This window comes from Camelus bactrianus, chromosome 1, assembly GCF_048773025.1.
Source record: "Camelus bactrianus isolate YW-2024 breed Bactrian camel chromosome 1, ASM4877302v1, whole genome shotgun sequence".
Classification (NCBI taxonomy): Eukaryota; Metazoa; Chordata; class Mammalia; order Artiodactyla; family Camelidae; genus Camelus; species Camelus bactrianus.
The window spans coordinates 24,731,626-24,751,540 of NC_133539.1; the positions used below are offsets into that span (position 1 = coordinate 24,731,626).

Consider the following 19,915-nt stretch of genomic DNA (forward strand, 5'->3'; position numbering starts at 1 on the left):
TTATTTAAGCCATTTGTTCTTGAGTCTTAAGGGATACACAACTGCTCCATTAGTCTCTACTATACAGAACTGTTAATAAAATTGTGTTGCCAACGTGATTCTTGTTCCTTTGCAGGTGTGTTTAAAACAAAACAGAACAAAAATGGTTGCTCTTGATGACCTTAAATTCTTTTAGCTAGTTCCTTTACATTTTAAATAACACCACATAATGCTGTTTAATAATTTCTTATTCTTAAATATTTTCTATTATTTTCTTACCTCATTCCCCATACTTTCTTCCTCTAGACCTTCCCAAAAAAAGTTGCCCTTTTTTCCTCAAATATTCAGTGTTTACATTACTACTAAACACACAATATTCATGAAGAACATAAAATTTATAATGTTTGTACTGCAATTTTTCCATATGCTTAGTTTTCTATCCAACAAGGACTAATCTATTCACAAACAATTCAACAGTCAGCAAATCTCTTCTGAATATATTCAAGCTCATCAGATATTCTATTATTTCTTTCATCCTATTTAGCCCCCTCCTCCTGCAACACAAAATACTCTTGGAACCCTCTGTCTTTCTGCTCTAAACTAGAAGGGTTGTGGGAACAGGCTTTTGTACGTTCAGTTACAGAAAATGCTGTTAAATATTATGTATTTGATAATTTTCATCTGCATTTTCTGTACGTCTTATTATGTGGATGTTGAACGTCCTGGATTATTCTTCTGATTTTTTTATTTATCGTTTGCTATCTACATTTTTGATGTTGTACAATTATCTGGGATAATTTTCCCACTTTGTCTTCTCACATTTGCACAATCTTCTTAAATTCTTTAATTTTTTCAAGAACTTTCTTGAACTTACTTCAACACAATCTGCACTTGCTTTGTGGATACAATATATGGAATATCTGAAGATATATTTTTAAGCTTCTCTTCTATTCAAAATATGACTGTTTTGCTTCTGGGCTCCTCTGCCATATTTGTTGGCTCTTATTTATACTGTTGTACTGTTGGCTTGATTAAGATGTGTACCATCCACCATTATCAGTTTAAATATGTGAGATAATGATATAGTTAATTAACAGAGGTAATTGATATGGCTTTCTTCAGCCACTGCATACATTAACTTCTCCCAACATTTCTCTCCTCTGAATGGAAGTTCCACTTAAGTGGGTAAGTGCAACACTGGAAGTCTCATATGGGGATCCAGACAGACATGTAGGCTGGAGCTTCTCCAAAAGCCACAGAGGGAGGCTTTCTTCTACATATGTCACACGCATTGATAACCCTAATTTCCTCTTCAGACAGCAGATTTCTAGTTTCCATCATATTGCTTCTCTGCCAGTTGCTATAGACATCGAGAGGGTGGTGGTGGGTATTGTAGGAGAGGTGATGGGCCAGCAGGACATGCTCTAGTGAATTACTTTGATTACTTCCACACAACTCAGTCCCCCTCTCTGTACCTGCTTCCCCGGGGCTAGACTGAACCTCTTCCTGTTCTTTCACAGCTTCACCTAGTGTCTGTTCCTGATTACAGGTTCTTCTACTCATGGTTATCAGTATAATCGCTTATGTAGAAAGGAATCACTCTGAAATCTCCTGAATCCTTTACTTTTATATTTATTCACTGCCATTCTGGTGTAATTTTGTGAGGCAGGCAAAGGAAATGACTCCCTCACTTGTCTTAAACTGGAAGTAGCCATGCATTCTCGCACTTTGAAAATAAGGCACCTGTATTTTACACATTGGGTTGGAAAAGGAAGCTAATGGTGAGGCAGAAAACACAATAGATTAGGGATGTTCAGAATGTCCTAGACACTCTAAAGCAAATACCTGGGAATCAGCAAAAAAAAAAAAAAAAGTTCAGGGCTATTTCTTTTTCAGAAGATAAGGCAAGGTCTTTATTACTGTTATAAAATATAGATGCAATGTTTTCTGCTTCAATACTTCAGTTTTGTTTGAATGTTAGCCTTCTATATTATTCATAGCAAGCCTCTGGTATTAACATGTGAAAATATTGTTTATGCTTTAAAGCTTGAATAAAAAAATGTGAGCTTTGATGTCAGTGAATACAGCCTGCTCTGGATTGTACCAGGTTCCACAAAATGTAGCCGTGGACTACTGAAAAAACCAGAAATTATAGATTTTCATTTCTTAGGCTCACCTTATTTATTAATAATTTAAATTGTATTTACTAATAAGTCAAGAAAAAATAATTTTTTTAATGTGAAAATTTTTAAATGTGAAAAAAGAGAAGATTTCTATCCTAAGATTGCAGACCACTGCAAACAAAAGGTCAACTGGAAAAAAAATTTGATTAAACTGTACATAATCTATTACCTTCATTACAAAATACTTCTATACCTATTAATAGTTAATTAAAGGTAAGTCTTCACACAGGTAAGATTTTGAATACTAAACTTGCATACCTTGTCTAGTATAGGAAAGGTATTTGTTTACTTAAAATATTCAAAGAATATTGGATCTCCCTTAAAACTGCAACATGAGCTCACTGGATTGGTCAGAATTTAAGCCTCATGTGTACATGTGAATAGACACGGATACAGAGATGTATACATCGATGCTTCTTTTGTGCTCAGCGTTCTAGATCCCTGTAATCTACTTTTTCCTCATTGAGTTGCAAACCACAAGGCCAATAAGCTGACTCACTGATTCAAAAGCAAACGCATTCTAAGTCCTTACATCTCATTTTAGTTATTAACATAACATCTCTTTCCCCAGTGAATGTTGTTAACAATATGACCAAACACACATAAATTTCTCTCACAATATTTGCTTACTTTCTGATGGAGACACTACTTATAACAGTAGTATGGTCACACAATAAAAAAAAGATGGGAGAGGAGAAAAGAGAAGGAAGGCCCTAACTAGGTTATGTATTTTTAAATTTTATCTTCATTTTCTGTTACCAAAATTTATATCTCTGTTTTCCCTTACACATGTCCTTAGATAACATGATTTCCACATAGATGACTCCATTATTTTCTTATTTGAATTCATCATTCTCCTTCACATTGTCTTCCTTTCTTTTTATAAACACACCCAAAAAACTGTCTCTATTTTATAAAGCTTCCCTTTAAATGTTCCATACTCTTGGGTACTATAATTTTGAGTATCTTTCTTCTTACTCTCGTATTTCCTAGCTTCTTTGAAGGACAGTATGTATCTCCTCTGCCTACTGGGAGGAAAACAGTGAAAAAAAAAGTAGAAAAAAGGCATTCACATTTCCTATTAAATGTGCCCCAAATTGAATTCATCCTTTCTCTGCTCTACCAACTAAGCCTTCCCCTGCCTTTGGTTTCCTTATTTTTGTCTTCACTGTTTTCCCAATTACTCAAACCTCAAAATCATGAGTGATGCTCTTATCTTCTTACCCTCAGATCAGCAGTTCTTATAAATGCTTTCACTGCAGTGCCTTTCCTATCCATCCCTTTTCTTCAGTCCACTGCAGCTCTCTGACTCTTCCTCCATTCATACCTTATTTATTCAGTCCTCCTATGTTCCCTACCTCTTGGTTAGCACTGGACTAGATGCTCTGGGTGACATGAGATAAATCAGCCAGAGATCTTTCTGTATTGAATTATCTCCCATTTAGACTCCTGAAGATACTTGATTATTCCTTCTCTACTAATCTCAACTTCTCCCTGACCTCTAGTTTTAGTCCTGCCAGTAAAAATAAATCCATCTTTTTAATCACTGCGAATTTATTTTTAGTCTGACAAATAACTTCAATTGTGTCACATATTTTCCCTCAAATTCTCAAAGTTTTCCACTTGCCATTCCAGCTATCATCTCCAGCACATCTCCAAACTACCTCCCACCTCTAGTTCCCCTACTGCCATATCAATAACCTGGAGATTACTCAAACTGGCACCCTCACTTTGCCCACTCCCCCTCATCTTCCCCATCCCTGTCTTTACTCACATCTTTCTCTACATCTCACCTTCTCTCCCATGTGATCTCCATCTGACAAAATTCAATCCATCTTTTTAGTGTCATCTCAAATGCCAACTATTCCTTGTAGATTACCTTCATCTCTCAACCAAACATGGTTTTCCCCTGCTCTAAATCCTCACAGTGTTTTCTTTTACTACTTCTATACAATTATTGCTTCTCATATAGTTTTAAACTTTACCTACAATTCAGTTTTTAACAACCTCATTGATCATAACATCAGTCACAAGCCTCACACAGAGAATGAGCCTTTTGAGTCCTGAATGATTTAACACACGGAGCTTCAGTTTCCTCAGCTGTAAAATGGGGATAATAAAACCTTTCTAAATAGTTACTTTCAAGATTAAATAAGACAAATTATTTAGTGTGGTCCATGTAGCGGACACATTCAAGTTTTTGTTTACTTTCTCAAATATGGCAAATTAAAAATATATGCACTTGAATTGTCCCAAAGTATTTGAAAATTATGATACAGATTTTTTTTTTAAAGTAAAATGATGCCCTATGCTTGCATCTGAATCAATTAGGTTAGAAAGAGAAAAGAAAAACAGCTGGACTTTTTTTTTTAACCTTGCATTAATCCCAATAATCCATAGATGTTAAGTCTATTGCTTCTTCTTTGCTTCCATTCTGCAAAATCACTCATGTGCTTTGCTTCTTTAGCCCAGTCACTCAGCCACAGATGCTGCCCGATGCCCACCAAATTCTGCCCTAGGTAAGTGGCCACATTCAGCCACACCCAGAGCCAGCCGAAGGCTCGGAGGTACTTCAGAATGACCGAGAACTTCACCTAAAGGCAAAATTGATTTTAAAAATGTTACTGCACTTAAAAGTCACATGAGCTTGATTTACATCCTACTCTGACATGTCCTAAGCTTTGTGATCTTGGTCAGTTTACTAACTCTTCTAACCCTCAGACGACTCATCTGTAAACTGGAATAATAACAGTAGCCACCCTATAAGTACAAGCGAAGTACCTGTGCAGTCCTGAGTACCAAAAAATAAATGCTCAAATAATGTTAATTACTATCATTAGTAAACAAGTTTATACATAGCTAGATAACATCCAATCCACCACTGTAATGTCCAACAGCTCCATTTAATGTAGTTTCTTCAAACTTTATATAGCAAACCTCTCAAATTCAATGAAAAATATATAATATTTATTAACAATGCAGTGTAATCTTCTATATTTCAGTGGTTAATAACAAATAACATTAGTTATTCTGGTACTTACCCCTCCAACAGGAACTGTTTCTTTTTTCACTGAGAACTGTTTTCCTTGATTCAATAAAGGCCTGATAAAGCAAGATGATGTACATTTTTTAGGTTTAAGATCTACAAACACTTTTTTTTAAGTTATACTCTCTCAACCACTTTGTTGAATATTCTTCTACTTTATTAACAGCAACCTGACTTGCCCTGATAAGAACATTGTTCCTTTACTGTTCTGGAAGGGAGATTGTTTACTCTGCCATACCCTACATTTTTAGGGCCCCACATACTTTGTCTGATTTTTCACTGCTGCTTCTAGATAATTATCCTTCAGACTGGAGCCAGATCCCTAGATGGTTTGAGTTAATGCCATCTGGCTGTACCATAATCTTTGCCTCCTCACCTACTTGCCTCCTGTCCCATTAGAAGACTAGCATGAGGCTAATTCGTCCCACTTTGTTCTGCAACCACCCTGGGTGATGTGAAAACTTACAAGGACAATAGTATTAAACTCAATCTCTTCTCAACTTCATGACCATACTTTCAGAGTCTTCTATCTGCACTCTACATTGGCCATCAACTTTCATGACCTTAAACCATGAATCTTGTTACCTGGAACTAATTTAGCTTTGAAAAGTTGAACTATTTCAGTCTCTGGCTGTAACATAACTTCTATTTCTAAACTGTACATCTGAATTACTCTCACTACATTTGGCTTTTATTCCATCTAAACTCCCAGTTCCCAAATCCAACTTTCTATCATCCTTCCTTTCTCGTATGATCAATGATCCTGGGTTACTTAGAATATTCCTGGCTTTAGCACTGACTGTCCCACATTCAGGTCCTCTCAGTCCCAGACCCTCTCTCTATTCCCTTCATTATCCAGCATTTACTCCATGGTTACATTTTCATCCAAACTGCGGTAATATTCGAACTCTTGGCCCTGCGTTCCTTACATTAAACTTCCATTGTTAAAACTCACAAGTCAGTCTTTGTCACACTTGCTCCCCACCTGTGGAGTGCTGCTGCAAAAGATCATAAAGCCCTGCAAATTGGCTCTACCATAAATTAGTATCTTCCTCCCACCTGCGCTTTCAATAGTGTCTAGAAATTCTTGCATCTTTCCCAGAAGGGGCCCCTACATGATGGAGAAAGTCAATGCAGACAGGGAAGTCAGTCACGGCTTATCTACATTTATCTGCATCTCCACCAACATTTTCTGATTCTCTCCTCGGATCTAAGGACAACCTTATGATCTGAATTCTGTTCTGCCCCATTTTATCAAAACACATTTATTAACTCTAGTGTTTCTACAATTTTTTGTCAATAAGTCACTTGACAGTGCTTATTAAAATGGCAGATTACAAGATTTCTCCTCTAGAAATCTGTCTTTTAAACAAATGATCCAAGGGATTCTTATCTTAAGGCAAATCTGGGAAACCCCAAATTGTTCCCTCTCTTTTCTAATCTTCACTTTCTTCCCTTCTAGTGACTCCTTCCTGTCAGCCCATAGAGAACTACACAGTTGTCTCATCTTAAAACCAATGCCATCACCACAAAAACAATTCTGCTCTCAGTTCTGTGCTCAGTTACCATCCTACTTCTTGCTTGCCTTCTCTAACCAAGCATCCTTCTGCCAAATCACCTGCTTCTCAAACTTTCTGGCACCTGACTGAAATCATTTCCATCAACAACGCCTTGATGAAATAAGTAAAACACTTACTGCTGATTCCATGGGATACTTTGAAAGTTATTTCACTTGAACTCTCCATGGCATTTAACATCACTGACCACTCCCTTGTTCCAGGGACCTTTCTTTTTACTTCCCTACCATTGTGCATTTGTGTTTTCTCCCACCTCTCTGAGCCTCTATTAGTTTCACTGTCTTCCCTTTAATGCTTATGTGTCCTCAGGCTCCATTCCAGTCATTATTTCCTTTGTATGCTCCACACTCCCACAATCCACTCCCACAGTTTCAATACCCTTCTTCTTCATGGGTGACTCTCAGACTGATTTCTCTAGTCCCTATCTCTTCCCTGAGCTCCAGAGCCGCACAGTAAGATACCTACCTGCCATCTACTTCATCTCTGCCTGTTTGTCTCAAGCATGCCCTGAACTGAAGCAGCTATTTCCCTACCTTCTCCAAAGCTTTCTGGGGCCACAACATTTCCTCTGCCTCAATCTTGGCATATTTCCAACCAATCACCAGACATTTGTCAATAACTCTGAACTTGTATTATTGAAGAAATATTCAGAAAATACTGAACAGCATGAAGAACAGTAAGGACAAAGGAGGGAGAGGTAGAGAGAAAACAGAGGAGGAAGAGAAGCAGAAGAAAAACTGATTCATAATTCTACACTCCAGAGACACTTCATGCTCTGTCTTTAGTCTTTTGTTAAAGCCTTTTCTCCCTGTATGTGTGGTATCATAATTCAAATGTTGCTCTGTAACTGATCTTTAATTAAAAAAAATTACCAAAAAATTACACACAGTCTTTGTAACTCAATATATAATGAACCTCAAATATTATTCTATAACAGTATTATATTTTATCATACGCAACATAATATTTTATTATTTTACTATATTAAAATTTATTTAACAAAACCCAAAGTTATAGTGGTTGCAGTTTTTTCCTACTTTAATTACTGCTGTAATGATCATTTTTTTCACATCTTTCATGGTCCCTTATATGGAAATAGAAACATAAGGTATGATGAATTCTAAGTATTTTGATATTGATATTTGATATATCTAACATCAAACTGACCTCTGGAAATTCTGGACTGCAGTACATATCCCCACTTTTCCATGTTTCCCATTTTACTTATCAGAATAAGCAAAGTCTATATGATCAGTTCAATGGTTCTTCCCTTCCCGTATCTGGCATTAGTGTCAAGAACCATTCTGTGGGAGGTTGCAGCACGTGCCCTTTGCAGGATCAGCTTCACCATCAGGAAGAGATACACTATTTAACAGACACTTTCATTGGAATAACTCCTGGTATATGATTTGGGTTAATCACTGTCATCATCCTTCAAGCCCTTGGCCTGGCTTCTGTTTGGATAAGCAAATTTAGCATTGGTGTCAAGCCAAAAAATTAATTCTCAATGTAGCTGGATATAAAATGCTATGAAACCCAACTGTTAAGAGGGAATTGAAGCATCCTAATGAAACACAACTAACGAAGACCAATAATTTACTGGACACTATACAGGAGGGTGTTGCTTTCCCAAACCACAGTGTTATTCATTCTTTTTCTACAAAAATACTGCATTTGGTCCTGGACATACTGTTGTGAATAACAGGTTTTATTCGAATTTTTAAAGAGCAAATTATTTTATACTGGGAGAGAAGTTTTAAAAATATCTTGTTCTGTCCTTCAGAAGCCCTAGGGAAAGTTGGCACAATTCCCTTCTGCATATTTTTGTATAAGATATATAAAATTAACATACTGAAACAATTATCCCTGAACCAAGCTCACAGTTGCAAAGTGTAGAGTATGTGTGGGAGGACTGTAGTGATTTAATAGAGTCTGACATGAAAGCCAGAAGGGGGCAGTCTAGATACTAAAATAGTATTTCCAGTTTATTTTATTCAGGGAATAGTAATAAATGTTTAAGGAAATAAAATAATATTTGCGATATAAATCTAAACCAAACAAAGAAAAAGAAAATGTTGAAACAGTTCAAGTTATTTTGGTCCCTATTAAAAAGTCAAACTAATATTATAAAGTAATTTTAATTCTTAAATTTCAAAGGGAGGGACTCTCAGACACGATTCAGTCCAATTCCTTTCCTTTCCACCTCCCTTCTTCTGGGTAGCTAAGTCAGTTGCCCCTTCCATGAGGAAGATTGTTTCTCTATCTCTGTAAAGAGTCTCTAACTGATGTAAAGTTCCTGCCTACTTGTATCTTCCAATATCTAGTCTATCTTGATTCTGCACAAATTGGAAATAACTGGGTAATTAAAAAAATAGAAAAATTAGATTTAAAATCAGGAAAAATTTCTCCATGTAATATTATCTTACCAAATAGTAAAGGAGATAAAAAATGAAAGCTAGACTAGAAAATCGTATAAAGAGTGATAAACCAGAAAATACATGAAAGTAGGCAGATATGAACATATTTTGGAAAAATGAAAGTAGATCTCGGATTTCTCAAACATAAGATTAAAAAAAAATTGATTACCATGACTAAAAACAAGAAAAGATCAGCATAGGGGAAATTCATAGACCTCCAATAACATTTTTGTCACAGTCATCAAATAGTAAGTTTGATGCTGGGTTCTGTTGAGCAGAACATGCCATATCAGAACTGAGGCCATCTTTCGGATGCACTCCTCACTGCAATAGTAAGTTGCAGAATGCTGGCTCCAGTACGAGCCTCCACAACCTGAGGAATGTTTAGAAACCGGTTCTGTAATCAAATCTGTAATCAAATGGGGACTGGGGTTCTTTTTTCAAGAAGAAATTTTGTAAAAGCAGTTCACAGAAACTTTAAGAGGTTTAATTTAGATATGACTAACAGTGATTTTTATAAATAAGAAAAAAGTGATTTACTATTGAGGGAAGGGTATGATTATGTTTACAACAATACTTAATGATTTTTAAGTTTTACGCTTTTAAGCAAGCTACTTATTGAATGCACAGTGAGACAATACACAGCTGAAAACTCTCTTTATGATTTAGAGATGTGTAGATCCCACAGCACACAAATTTCAAAGTCTGCTTCAATGTTTTTGGATTTGATTTTCTTGGAGATCCTTAAAAACTGACAAATTTAAATGAAATGTATTGTTATAATGGTAAGAGAAAAATAAAATAAGTGGTGGATTAAAAGTTCCTTGAGTGTTCTTTCAGTCTCTAGTTTGTTATTCATCCCTTTAAAATATTTCTGGAACACCAGCTCACATGTCATTATTATTCAGTGTTTAGTTGAAGCATGTTATTTAGATGGCAGTACAATAGTGAACAAATTGACAAAAATTCCTGCTCTTATAAAGTTTATAACCTAGAGGTAAGAGAAAGACAAAATAAAAGTAAACAAGTAAATTTTCCAGTATGCTGATAATCAATAAAAAATTATGGGGAAAAAAACATGGAGGGGTAGAAAGTATTGTGATATAAAATAGGGTGGCAAAATAAATCTTCATTGATGAGATGACATTTGAGGGAAGAGCTACAGAGGGTGGGTGAGCAAGCCATATGGATATTTGAGAGAAATATACCCCCAGCAGTGGGATCAGAAAGTACAAAGGCCCTGGGGTGGGAGCATGTCTGGTTTTCCATGAAGAGCAGAGTCAGTGTTGCTGGAGCAGAGCAGTAAGATGGGCCTCAGGAGGCTCTGAGATCAAAAAGGTAAACAGGTTCATGACCTCCAAGGCTTTACAGGTCATTGTAAGGACTTCGGATTTTACTCTGAGATGTGAATCTTTTGGAGATTTGGGGCAGAAAAAGTGACATGATTTGACTCTTATTTGTAAAGCAAACCACTCTGGATGCTATGTTACAAACAGACTGTACAAGGCAAGGATGGTAAGACCTGGAAGAAAACAATTAGAATAATTCAGGTGGGAAATGATAGTGATTTGGACAAAGGGTAGCTGTGAATGTGATGGGTATTGTTTGAATTCTGGATTATTGGATATCTGAAGATAGAGCCAATGGGATTTGATGATGAATTGGATGTGGAGTAAGAGACAGGTCAAAGAACTGTGTTGCTGTTAGCTGAGAAGACTGCATGAGGGGAAGTATTGTATGTGGTGTGGGAAAATCAAGGGTTCTGTTTTGATCATATAAATTAGAGGTATCACTTAGACTTTAAGGAGAAAGGTCCAACTCCGGGGTTCAGGGGACAGGTTGGTCTGGGAATATAAACCTGGGGGCATTACTGTATAGAAGGTAATTAAAGCCATGAGACTAGATGACAACACAGAGACAATAAAGAAGCGAAGCAGCCCAAGGTCTTTATGATCAAAGAGGAATAATTTAGTTTACCTCTTCAAACCTGGCTAAATTTGATATGCACACAAAGCTGCGGCCCACAACACCCACATCACCCACACATCCATAGAAATAGCCAATTCTTTCAGAAAAAAGTAAATTCAAGGTCCATTCTTTTTATTCAAGGTCAAAACTACAAAATTCTGAGCTGCTGGATCCTGAAATGCTTGCTTCCCTTACAGCATTTTAACAACTTTGACCAGTGGCCGGCTGCTCCCTATAATTCCAGCCACTTACTTTTTAAATCACTTCCTGCTACTATTTCCTTTTTTCTTTCAATCTCCTGTTTGCAACTGTTGTGTGGGAATAATAGGGCAAAGAACTGATTAGGTTAACTTGCTTCAATCACTGCTCATTTTAGTCACTTACAAAACTAGAAAAGAAATATAACACAACAGAATCCAATCAGGGTCAAAGCTTCATTACTTTTATTTCTCTTTCACTTTCTCTTACCATTCTCTCCCTCCCTCCTCCCCTCCCTCCCTCTCTCCCTTCCTCTTGTTTTTCTAAACAGATTCTTTTTGGAGATATTTTTAGTGCACACACACATACACACAAATCAGAGTAGATTTCTTCTACTAGAATTTGGCTACAAATCCCTGAGTTACTATTTTTCCCAAACTAAGTCACATATCTCACTTAAAAACTTAGATAAAACTGTCTAACTTTATAGTTTAAAATCTGGAAACCACTAAGTGTATTTTATACCCATTATAATGTACAGATCCTTTTTATAGGATGCATTTTAAATGCTAAGAAGTGAAATTAATGCTAGGCCTCCTATTATCCCAGTACTCACCTATCATTTTGCTCCAGGGTTTGGTCTTTCAGTATAGTTCTGGAGTTGATTACACTGACTTGCTTTAAAGCATGAGCTGGAGAGGAAGATGGTGAGTACTTTTATATCCATAAAACACACAATGCACAAAATAGAGAGAAATATGATGAAAGATTATACAAGTTAAAGAATTTCTTGTGTTCTGGATCCATGGGTATACTGGAAGCCCTTTCATTTTCCCCATTATTTCCCCTTCACCTAAAATTTCTTGTAATGTCTTAATAAAACTAAAATTTCATAATGCAAAAGCCTACAGAGAAATTCTTTTTTGGACGTCAGGGAGGAGTGCTCATCTGTTTTGGATCTTCCACAAAGGGGTTAAGTATTTGCCCAAGAGGAACACAACTCTAGTCTCTGAAAGAAAAATGCAATTTCATCAAGTTTTTTTATAAAAATGTTATTATTGTGAAGATTATTACAAAAATACAATGGTAAATTCCTCAAATTTCTGTCATGTTCTTACTAATGTCACTAATAACTAATTATAGCTTTTTCTGTGGCAGGCACTGCTCTAAAAGCTTTACAAATACTAACTCTCATTTTTTCATAACTACCTCTGTTAAGAAGATACTACAATTATCATTTTACAGTCCACATTTTAGGGATAAAAAGCACAGAGAAGTAAAGCAGATGACACAAACCAAAGCCACTTATCTAGAACTACAAGACTGAGGTTCAAGATACTGTTAGTGAATTCGATGGGAAGCTTCTCAGAGCTAGGAAGAATTCTGTCTGTTTGTACAGTATAATACTTAAACTCCTTGAATTTCAAATTTTTTATCTTTAAAAGGAAGGGATTGGACTTGGAGATTTCTCAGGTCTCTTATATGAATTCTATGCTTTCTTATTTCTAGAAGTAAACATCCAGCCCTTAATGGAAGAACCTGATTTACATCAACCACTTCTGTGAAAATGGGATTCCATGTCTCACAGAATGAGAATTCAATTTGGAGATATTTCAGCCTCCCCGGCCTAAGGCACATTTTCTTCTTTATAGCTGATAATAATAATACTAAATGTACAATGTATAGAATGTGTTCACATACACTATACAGTTGGAGTGCCAAAATGAACTGGTAAGATAAAAAGACTAGGTAAGCTTACCCTTATTTTGTAGGGAAAAATAAAGCTCAGATAGGGTTAGTGACTTGCCTGAAACCCAGTTGTCAAAGAGACAGAGACAGAGAGAACAAGAGTGTACTGAGCCCCACGTTCCTTCCTGTCTTTCACACTAAGTGTACTTGTTCCTATAGGTCTGATACACTGTTTAAGAGTTTGATTGGCGTTTGTCATGAACACTGTTTAAGAGTTTGATTGGCGTTTGTCATGAAACAGCAGCAACAAAGATTCAAATTCTGCAATTTAACAATCTGTCTTAACTTGTGCAATCCTTTTGTAAAATCAGGACGAAGAAGCCTCAGGAGGTTTTGGAAAGAATCAAGTAAATGTAACACTTGTGAATCTATTGACATAATCAATGCCCAAGCCATCCTACCTGTCATCAGTAACATTAATGTGGGTAAGAATTAGCCTAAGTCTAGGCTATGAATATATAAATTCATCTTTAGTCTTCGTATCATTTTTCATAAACCCTTTTCTCACCTCTGATTGATTGTCTTACATATATTCCCATGAGGTAAGACTTGTAGATTTTTCCCATGAGGTAAGACTTGTAGATTTTTCAGAGCTACATGCATTTTTAGAGATCCAGTGTGTCTAAACCCAAATCATACTGTGAACTCTGCTTTTTCTAGTCATCTAGTTTCAACTCCAGTAGTGAATGTGAGAATGATAGGAAAAGAAGAAAAATTGTCTGTGTTATAAGCAGTGTTGGGGGAAAAGGAGTGATAAAAATATGCATTGTTCACTTCCATATCAGCCACTAGGAAAAATGGACCTAGTTCAAGTTCTATTTTATTTTTCATAAGTGAGAAGAACCAGAGAAGTTAGGTCATTTTTATGAAAACTTGTATTAGAACCCAGGGCTCCTGGTTCTAACTTTTTCTTCCACAATGTTGTGCTGACTTGTACTCCCAATTTAGTGTCGTATAAGTTAAAAAGAATTTTTAAATAAAAGAATTATGTACCTTTTAAAGGAATTTTTGAACAGAATCAAGACCAAAAAATTAATTATAATATATAAACAATAGATAACAGAGAGATTTTAGAACTGAGGGTCACACTTCTCAAATCATACTCCCTGTTCAGGGAATCCGTTTCTCCTAAATCCTGATAAAAATGCTCTCAGGTATAATTAGATGTTTTTCCTTACTATTTATGCAAATAAGAAAAAGGAATTTCCCACGGGGACAAGAGTGCACCTAACATCTGTGGGAACCGGGGAGGAGTATAAATGAAGGCCTGTGTGCCACATTTCTAATTATTTAATAGTCACAGACGGAACTAACAGATTCATAAATAAGTTCTATAGCTTACCCTGGCACACATGCCTTCCAAACTACTGGAAGGCGAAGTCCAGGTGAGAGGGCTTGGAGCCCTGAGAATTCCTCTGGGGATCATGGCAGACCCGGGTGAGGGGCTCCGAGTCAAGGCACTTGTGGCTTCTCTTCCACCCCAGCTCCAACCTTCACCATGTCTGTGAATACCTCAGTGACACGCCCAGGCTCTGCCAAGCCCCCTCCAAAAGAAAAAAACAAAACTCCTTAGGCCAAAGAGTGGTGAATGCCAGCAGAGCAGCCTACCTTTGGGAGGGCAGAACTGAAGAATAAGCCTAGGTCCCTGGAATAACCCTAGGTCATTTGGGCAGAGATTATGGGACCCTGAGGACCTGGAGTGGTCAAGGAGTGGGGGAACGGGAAGAGGACCTCTGATGGGCACAACCCCTAGGCTTTGGCCAGAGAGCCAGCCAGGGAAGGCAGAGCAGAGGCTCTAAAACATGGAGTACAGGACTGGGGCACACTGGCCCAGGGCTGAGGACAGTACTGCAGGAGTGTGACACTGAATGTAAATGAGGTTGAAGCTGTTGTCTGGTACGCTGTTTTATATCAATTTTATATCAGGTAATCTATTTTTGTCTTGCTCTATGTGGTCACTAATAAAATTATACTATATACATCTGGCCTTTTACAAATTATCTATCTATCATTATTATGAGTAAAGTAATTTTATGGCTGCTTTTAAAAAGCCTTTACATATATATTTTTTATTCAGCATCCAAGAAATCAAAACTCCAGAAATATTCATTTTTGCAAACGTATTCTATTTCTAGTACAAAAATTGCCACTACTTACCACCTTTCTGAATTTTAACAGAAAAGATACAATATTGAAGTAATTAGAAAAAGTTCAATTTATATTTTTCTAACTCTTGCATATTTCTGATGGCAAGGTAGTAACATCTATTAATGTCAGCACAACTTCAAGAATAACACTGCTTTCCACTTGTTACCACAGAGGACTTGTGTACACAGACGATATATCAATGCAAAGAAAGCATGATGTTTGTGTCCAAAGCCAGAAATTTAAACAAGAGCAAATTCCACAAATTTCAAAAGTGAGTTTCATATTTTATGGTAAATTAAATTTTGAACGTAAAACTTACAGACTGCCTGCTTTTAGAGCTGTATTTTCCAAAGTAATACAATTTATATTTCACTTAGCCTTTAAGATAAGTGGGGGGAAAAAAATACACTGGCTCATAGCATTCCAAGTCATCCCATTAATTGAGGAGACAAACTTCTGTGGAAACAAAGGAGGTAGATTCACTTGTTTAACAAACAGCTACTGAGTACCTACTAGTTGCCCAGCAGGAGGCTACCTTAGTGCTGGGGCTGGAGACCACATCCTCATTCTAGCCCGAGGAAACACTCACAGACACAGCTTTCCTACACTCTAAACATAAATTATTACTTAGTCTGAACAAACAGGCAAGGGCTCATTTCCAAAATTGCTGGCCATTAAGAAGAGACAAGGTGCTTCTTTTATTAAGAAGGACCACAGCCATCTGATGATGCATCAGATATTTCTGAATGCATCTCCATATAGAGTATGCGAATTTGAAAAAGGAGTGTAAACAAGGAATAAAAAAAATAGTAATACAAACCTAATGTGTATTAGCTTAGAGAAACACATCAGCAGAATGGCTTTGTTTTTTGATTTCATGGCATTAAAATACTAAATTGCAGCGATCCTGTTAAAAAGATCATATTTTATTGACCTTTATAATCCAGGTAAAGTGTAAAGTGAATTAATGGAAATCAGTTCATGTAGGAACTACTAAGACATAGGTCTATATTTCTTCTTTTTACCCTGAAATTATGAAATAGTTCACTGATTTTACAGGCATTTCTCAGTGGTGTTCTGGAAAGGAATAGGGCAAGGATCAAGATGGTGATCTCCATGAGAAACCATCTGTAGCTGGAAAAGAGATCCAATGTTCAGAGTTGGGAAATGACTGGTCTCTGGGATATTAAACTATTGCTAGACTTCAAACATCCTTTTGTCCTAATTAGATAACGATCAAACCACTTCATTTACATAAACATCTATGAATTTTAATTCAAAATACTAAGACTATAGTAACAAAAGTTAGTAGTGAATAAACTCAATTGTTATTTTATAAAAGTTAGATAAATATCATGCCTCCTTGTCATTTTTCAGATTCTTTTTCTTTTGTTTCTCTCCCACAACATGCAGTAATACGTTTTAAATATTTATTATTTATTTGACATGGATTTATGCTCCCTGTTCTTAATTTAAAAGAAAGTAGAATGTTTAGACCCATTATATTCTAAACCTGCCACAGAGCATATAAATCATCTAATCTCTTATTTCATAGATGAACAGACCCTGGGGCATAAACTTTTGCTTAAAAGACCATAGATGAGGCAGATTTTTAGCTGGTGTGTCCCAATGTACGTGCTTCCTTTCCAGAGAAAGAAAGATACCCAGCTCTTGACTCAAGCAGCATGAATGAAGTGAAATGCACAGCGAAAATCAGGCAGTTCCAGTGGGTAAGCAGACTGTACCTGAGGTTGCTTCTCATTGTATCCTCACCTTGTTCTTGACCACTGAAGGCCTGAAGCAAATTCGCGAGACTTAGGGGTTTGGACAGCAGTTCCTGGTATGTCCCCATTTGCGCTACTCTGCCACTTTCCATCACAACAATAAGATCCACCTGTGGTAGAAGTGCGAGGTTGTGTGTCACTAAAATTCGAGTCTGAAAAACAAAATGTTTTATTCCTTGGGTTACAAAAAAAAATGGCAAAAATAACCTATTTTTAAGAGAGCTGCAGTCTTTTGTTTGTTTTGACTATTTCAGAGAGTAATTCTTGGTAGGCACCAATTTAAGGCAGCATATATATATTTTACAATAAATGATGATACACTGCTAGACAAAAGAATAGTTGGAAAATGTTTTTAACCTGTTGTTCAGGTATTCTTTGTTTATTAAAAATGAATCCATTTTACAACAAATTAATAATCTCATACCTGTCATTCTTGTTTCCTTTTTCTAAGGTCCTGTAGCATTACAAAACCATGCTCAATTAAAGTCATAATTCACATTGTTTATTTTTAAGTCTTTGTATATTATTTATATATACACATAAAATTGAATGAGAAATTTTATCTTGGGTTCATTTCAGTAAGTAAAGACATCTGTCTATTATTTACTTAGGTATTTATTTTACCATTTTATATATTCATTTCATTTTTCCAGAGTGCTCTGTATTAGAAAATTAGAAACACATATTGTGAAAGAATGAGTATGGCTTTGTGGTCAGAATGACTTTTAAAAATCTCCATGGTTCTTAAGCTAAGCAGCTGATATCAAGCCATTTTGAGCATCAAGTTTCTTCATATGTAAAACAGGAATAATACAATGCCTGTCTCAGAGATTTGCTATAAGAACTAAATGAACTAATTTAGTGTCAAACATGATATGCCCTTGACAAATGTTAATTCCTTTCTTCTTGGCTTCTTCACAAAACAATTGATTGTTATGACTGCTGTTAATAATATCAAATTTTAAGTAATAATAAAATAATATATTGTATAAAAGTGCTATTCATCAAAATACCATTTTTCAAAATAGTTAACTAAACTAAAAATAACTCATTTTGACACACAAATCCCCTTACAATATGGTATTAGTCAATGAGGTAACTTGGAGTAAACTTGTAAAATTTTTAAAATATTCATTAAAGTTTGTCTGTAAAAGAGCAATATGACATCCTATTTTTTTCATGTGAAATTTGACCACTTTGCTTCAACAGATAAATAAAATATTAGAATTTTAGGCACAATGCTGTGCAGATTACCCTCTCCCCTTCACAGAAGCAGAAGTGACGCTCTGACTACCTTGTTTTTCAGTATGCCGGAGGACCCGATCACTTTTTCAAAAAGTTGCTTCCCAACATGAACATCAACTGCAGACAAGGGGTCATCCAGGAGATAGATGTCAGCCCCACTATATACAGCTCTGGCCAGACTTACTCGATGCTTCTGACCCCCACTTATATTCACGCCCTGAAAATGAAGAAAAAAATAAATAAATAAAACCCAAGACTAGAGGGAAAATGTGCAAATTTCAAAGCACATATATTTATGTCCAAATTCTCTTCTGCAGCAGACATAGGTAATAACTCAAGACCAACACTCAAATCTTTCTTTATCCTGAAATTCCAAAGGCCTCTCCCTCCCCCTCTATTTCCTAGTGCTAATAACTCGTGCAAATTAATAGATATATCTACTTTCTTTTAATTGCTTGCTCTCAAAAGTAGATACTAACAATTAAGGAGAAAAGAATTTTCAATTTCCTAGCTCTGAAAAGTCATGCCTGTAGAATATTAAACTAGAGTTTTGGCTGCCAACCATATACTAACACCAGTGATCATTTTTAAATTGACACATAGGAAATTGAGAATAATAGCTAAATTAGCAAAGCAGTAATAAACATGCCCTATTTTCTTCTATAGAAAGATTAGTACAAGTCTTGTTGGCAAAAGTACAATTCTAAGAAGCAAGAATAAGGAACATACATCACTCCATGTGAGAATTAAAGTGGACATGTACAGCCATGTATGGAGAATTATGGGGCAAGGCCTAATTTACTTGATTTATTTTATATTGAGTGTTTACAGGGCTGGTTTAAAAGCTCTTCATGCAGCACAGAACTTAGCCAGTGACCTATAATTGTAAAACGCCATTGCTTCTTTGCCTTTCTCATCCTCCTCCTACTCAACAATTATCTCCTTTGTATAACTATATTCTGGGTGCTATGCTAGCATTTGAGATTTAAAGATAAATGAAACTGGGCCTCTGTCATGGAGAGGTCACATTTTAGCAGTGCAGCCAGATGTGAAAAATATATACAAAGTAGTATGATACATATACATGTGAGTATATGTATATGTGTATGTGTTTGTGTATGTGTGATGATAAGAGCCACCAACGCATGAGTTTGTCATGAGCATTTAATAAGATAAGTGTAAAATACTTAGGGCAATTCCAACACCGAGTACAGATACAATCAACGTCAACTATTATCACCCAGTCACTCCTCTCTCCAATCCATCCTCTGACTTGTCATCACTTATCCTTTTAATTATATTATCATCTTGCTTAAAAATCTTGGATGCCCACATCTCCTTCTTCCCAACATCCATAAGCAACAGCAAATCCCTTAGGATAAGTCTAAGATACTTGTATTCTGGAATTCACACACTTTTCTACCACTCACCCAATGCCGCCCTCAAGTGACTGGGACTCGCAAGCAGACCAGTCTGCCCTTTCATATCTGGGCAGAGGCTGTTCTCTCTGCTTCAGGGCCCATAACCTCCCTTTTCAACTCAAAAGCTACTCCCTTAAGAAGTCCTCTTTGAAATCTATCTTCTACCCAGCATTCCAAGTAAAGTGATTTCGTTCCCTCCC

The 19,915-nt window shown here is 36.2% G+C and overlaps 1 protein-coding gene across 2 annotated transcripts in view; it reads right to left on the bottom strand.

Annotated features, from left to right (window-relative positions):
• LOC105073298 (multidrug resistance-associated protein 1-like) overlaps positions 1 to 19,915 on the bottom strand; it is an 80,224-nt gene that overhangs the window by 23,390 nt on the left and 36,919 nt on the right. For both annotated transcript variants that reach the window (XM_045520839.2, XM_010960521.3), the window contains exons 14-18: positions 18,344 to 18,511; positions 17,039 to 17,201; positions 11,985 to 12,060; positions 5,204 to 5,264; positions 4,537 to 4,756 (exon numbers count right to left, since the gene is read on the bottom strand). In XM_045520839.2, coding sequence (XP_045376795.2) covers positions 4,537 to 4,756; positions 5,204 to 5,264; positions 11,985 to 12,060; positions 17,039 to 17,201; positions 18,344 to 18,511 — 688 coding nt within the window. The remainder of the gene's footprint in view (positions 1 to 4,536; positions 4,757 to 5,203; positions 5,265 to 11,984; positions 12,061 to 17,038; positions 17,202 to 18,343; positions 18,512 to 19,915) is intronic.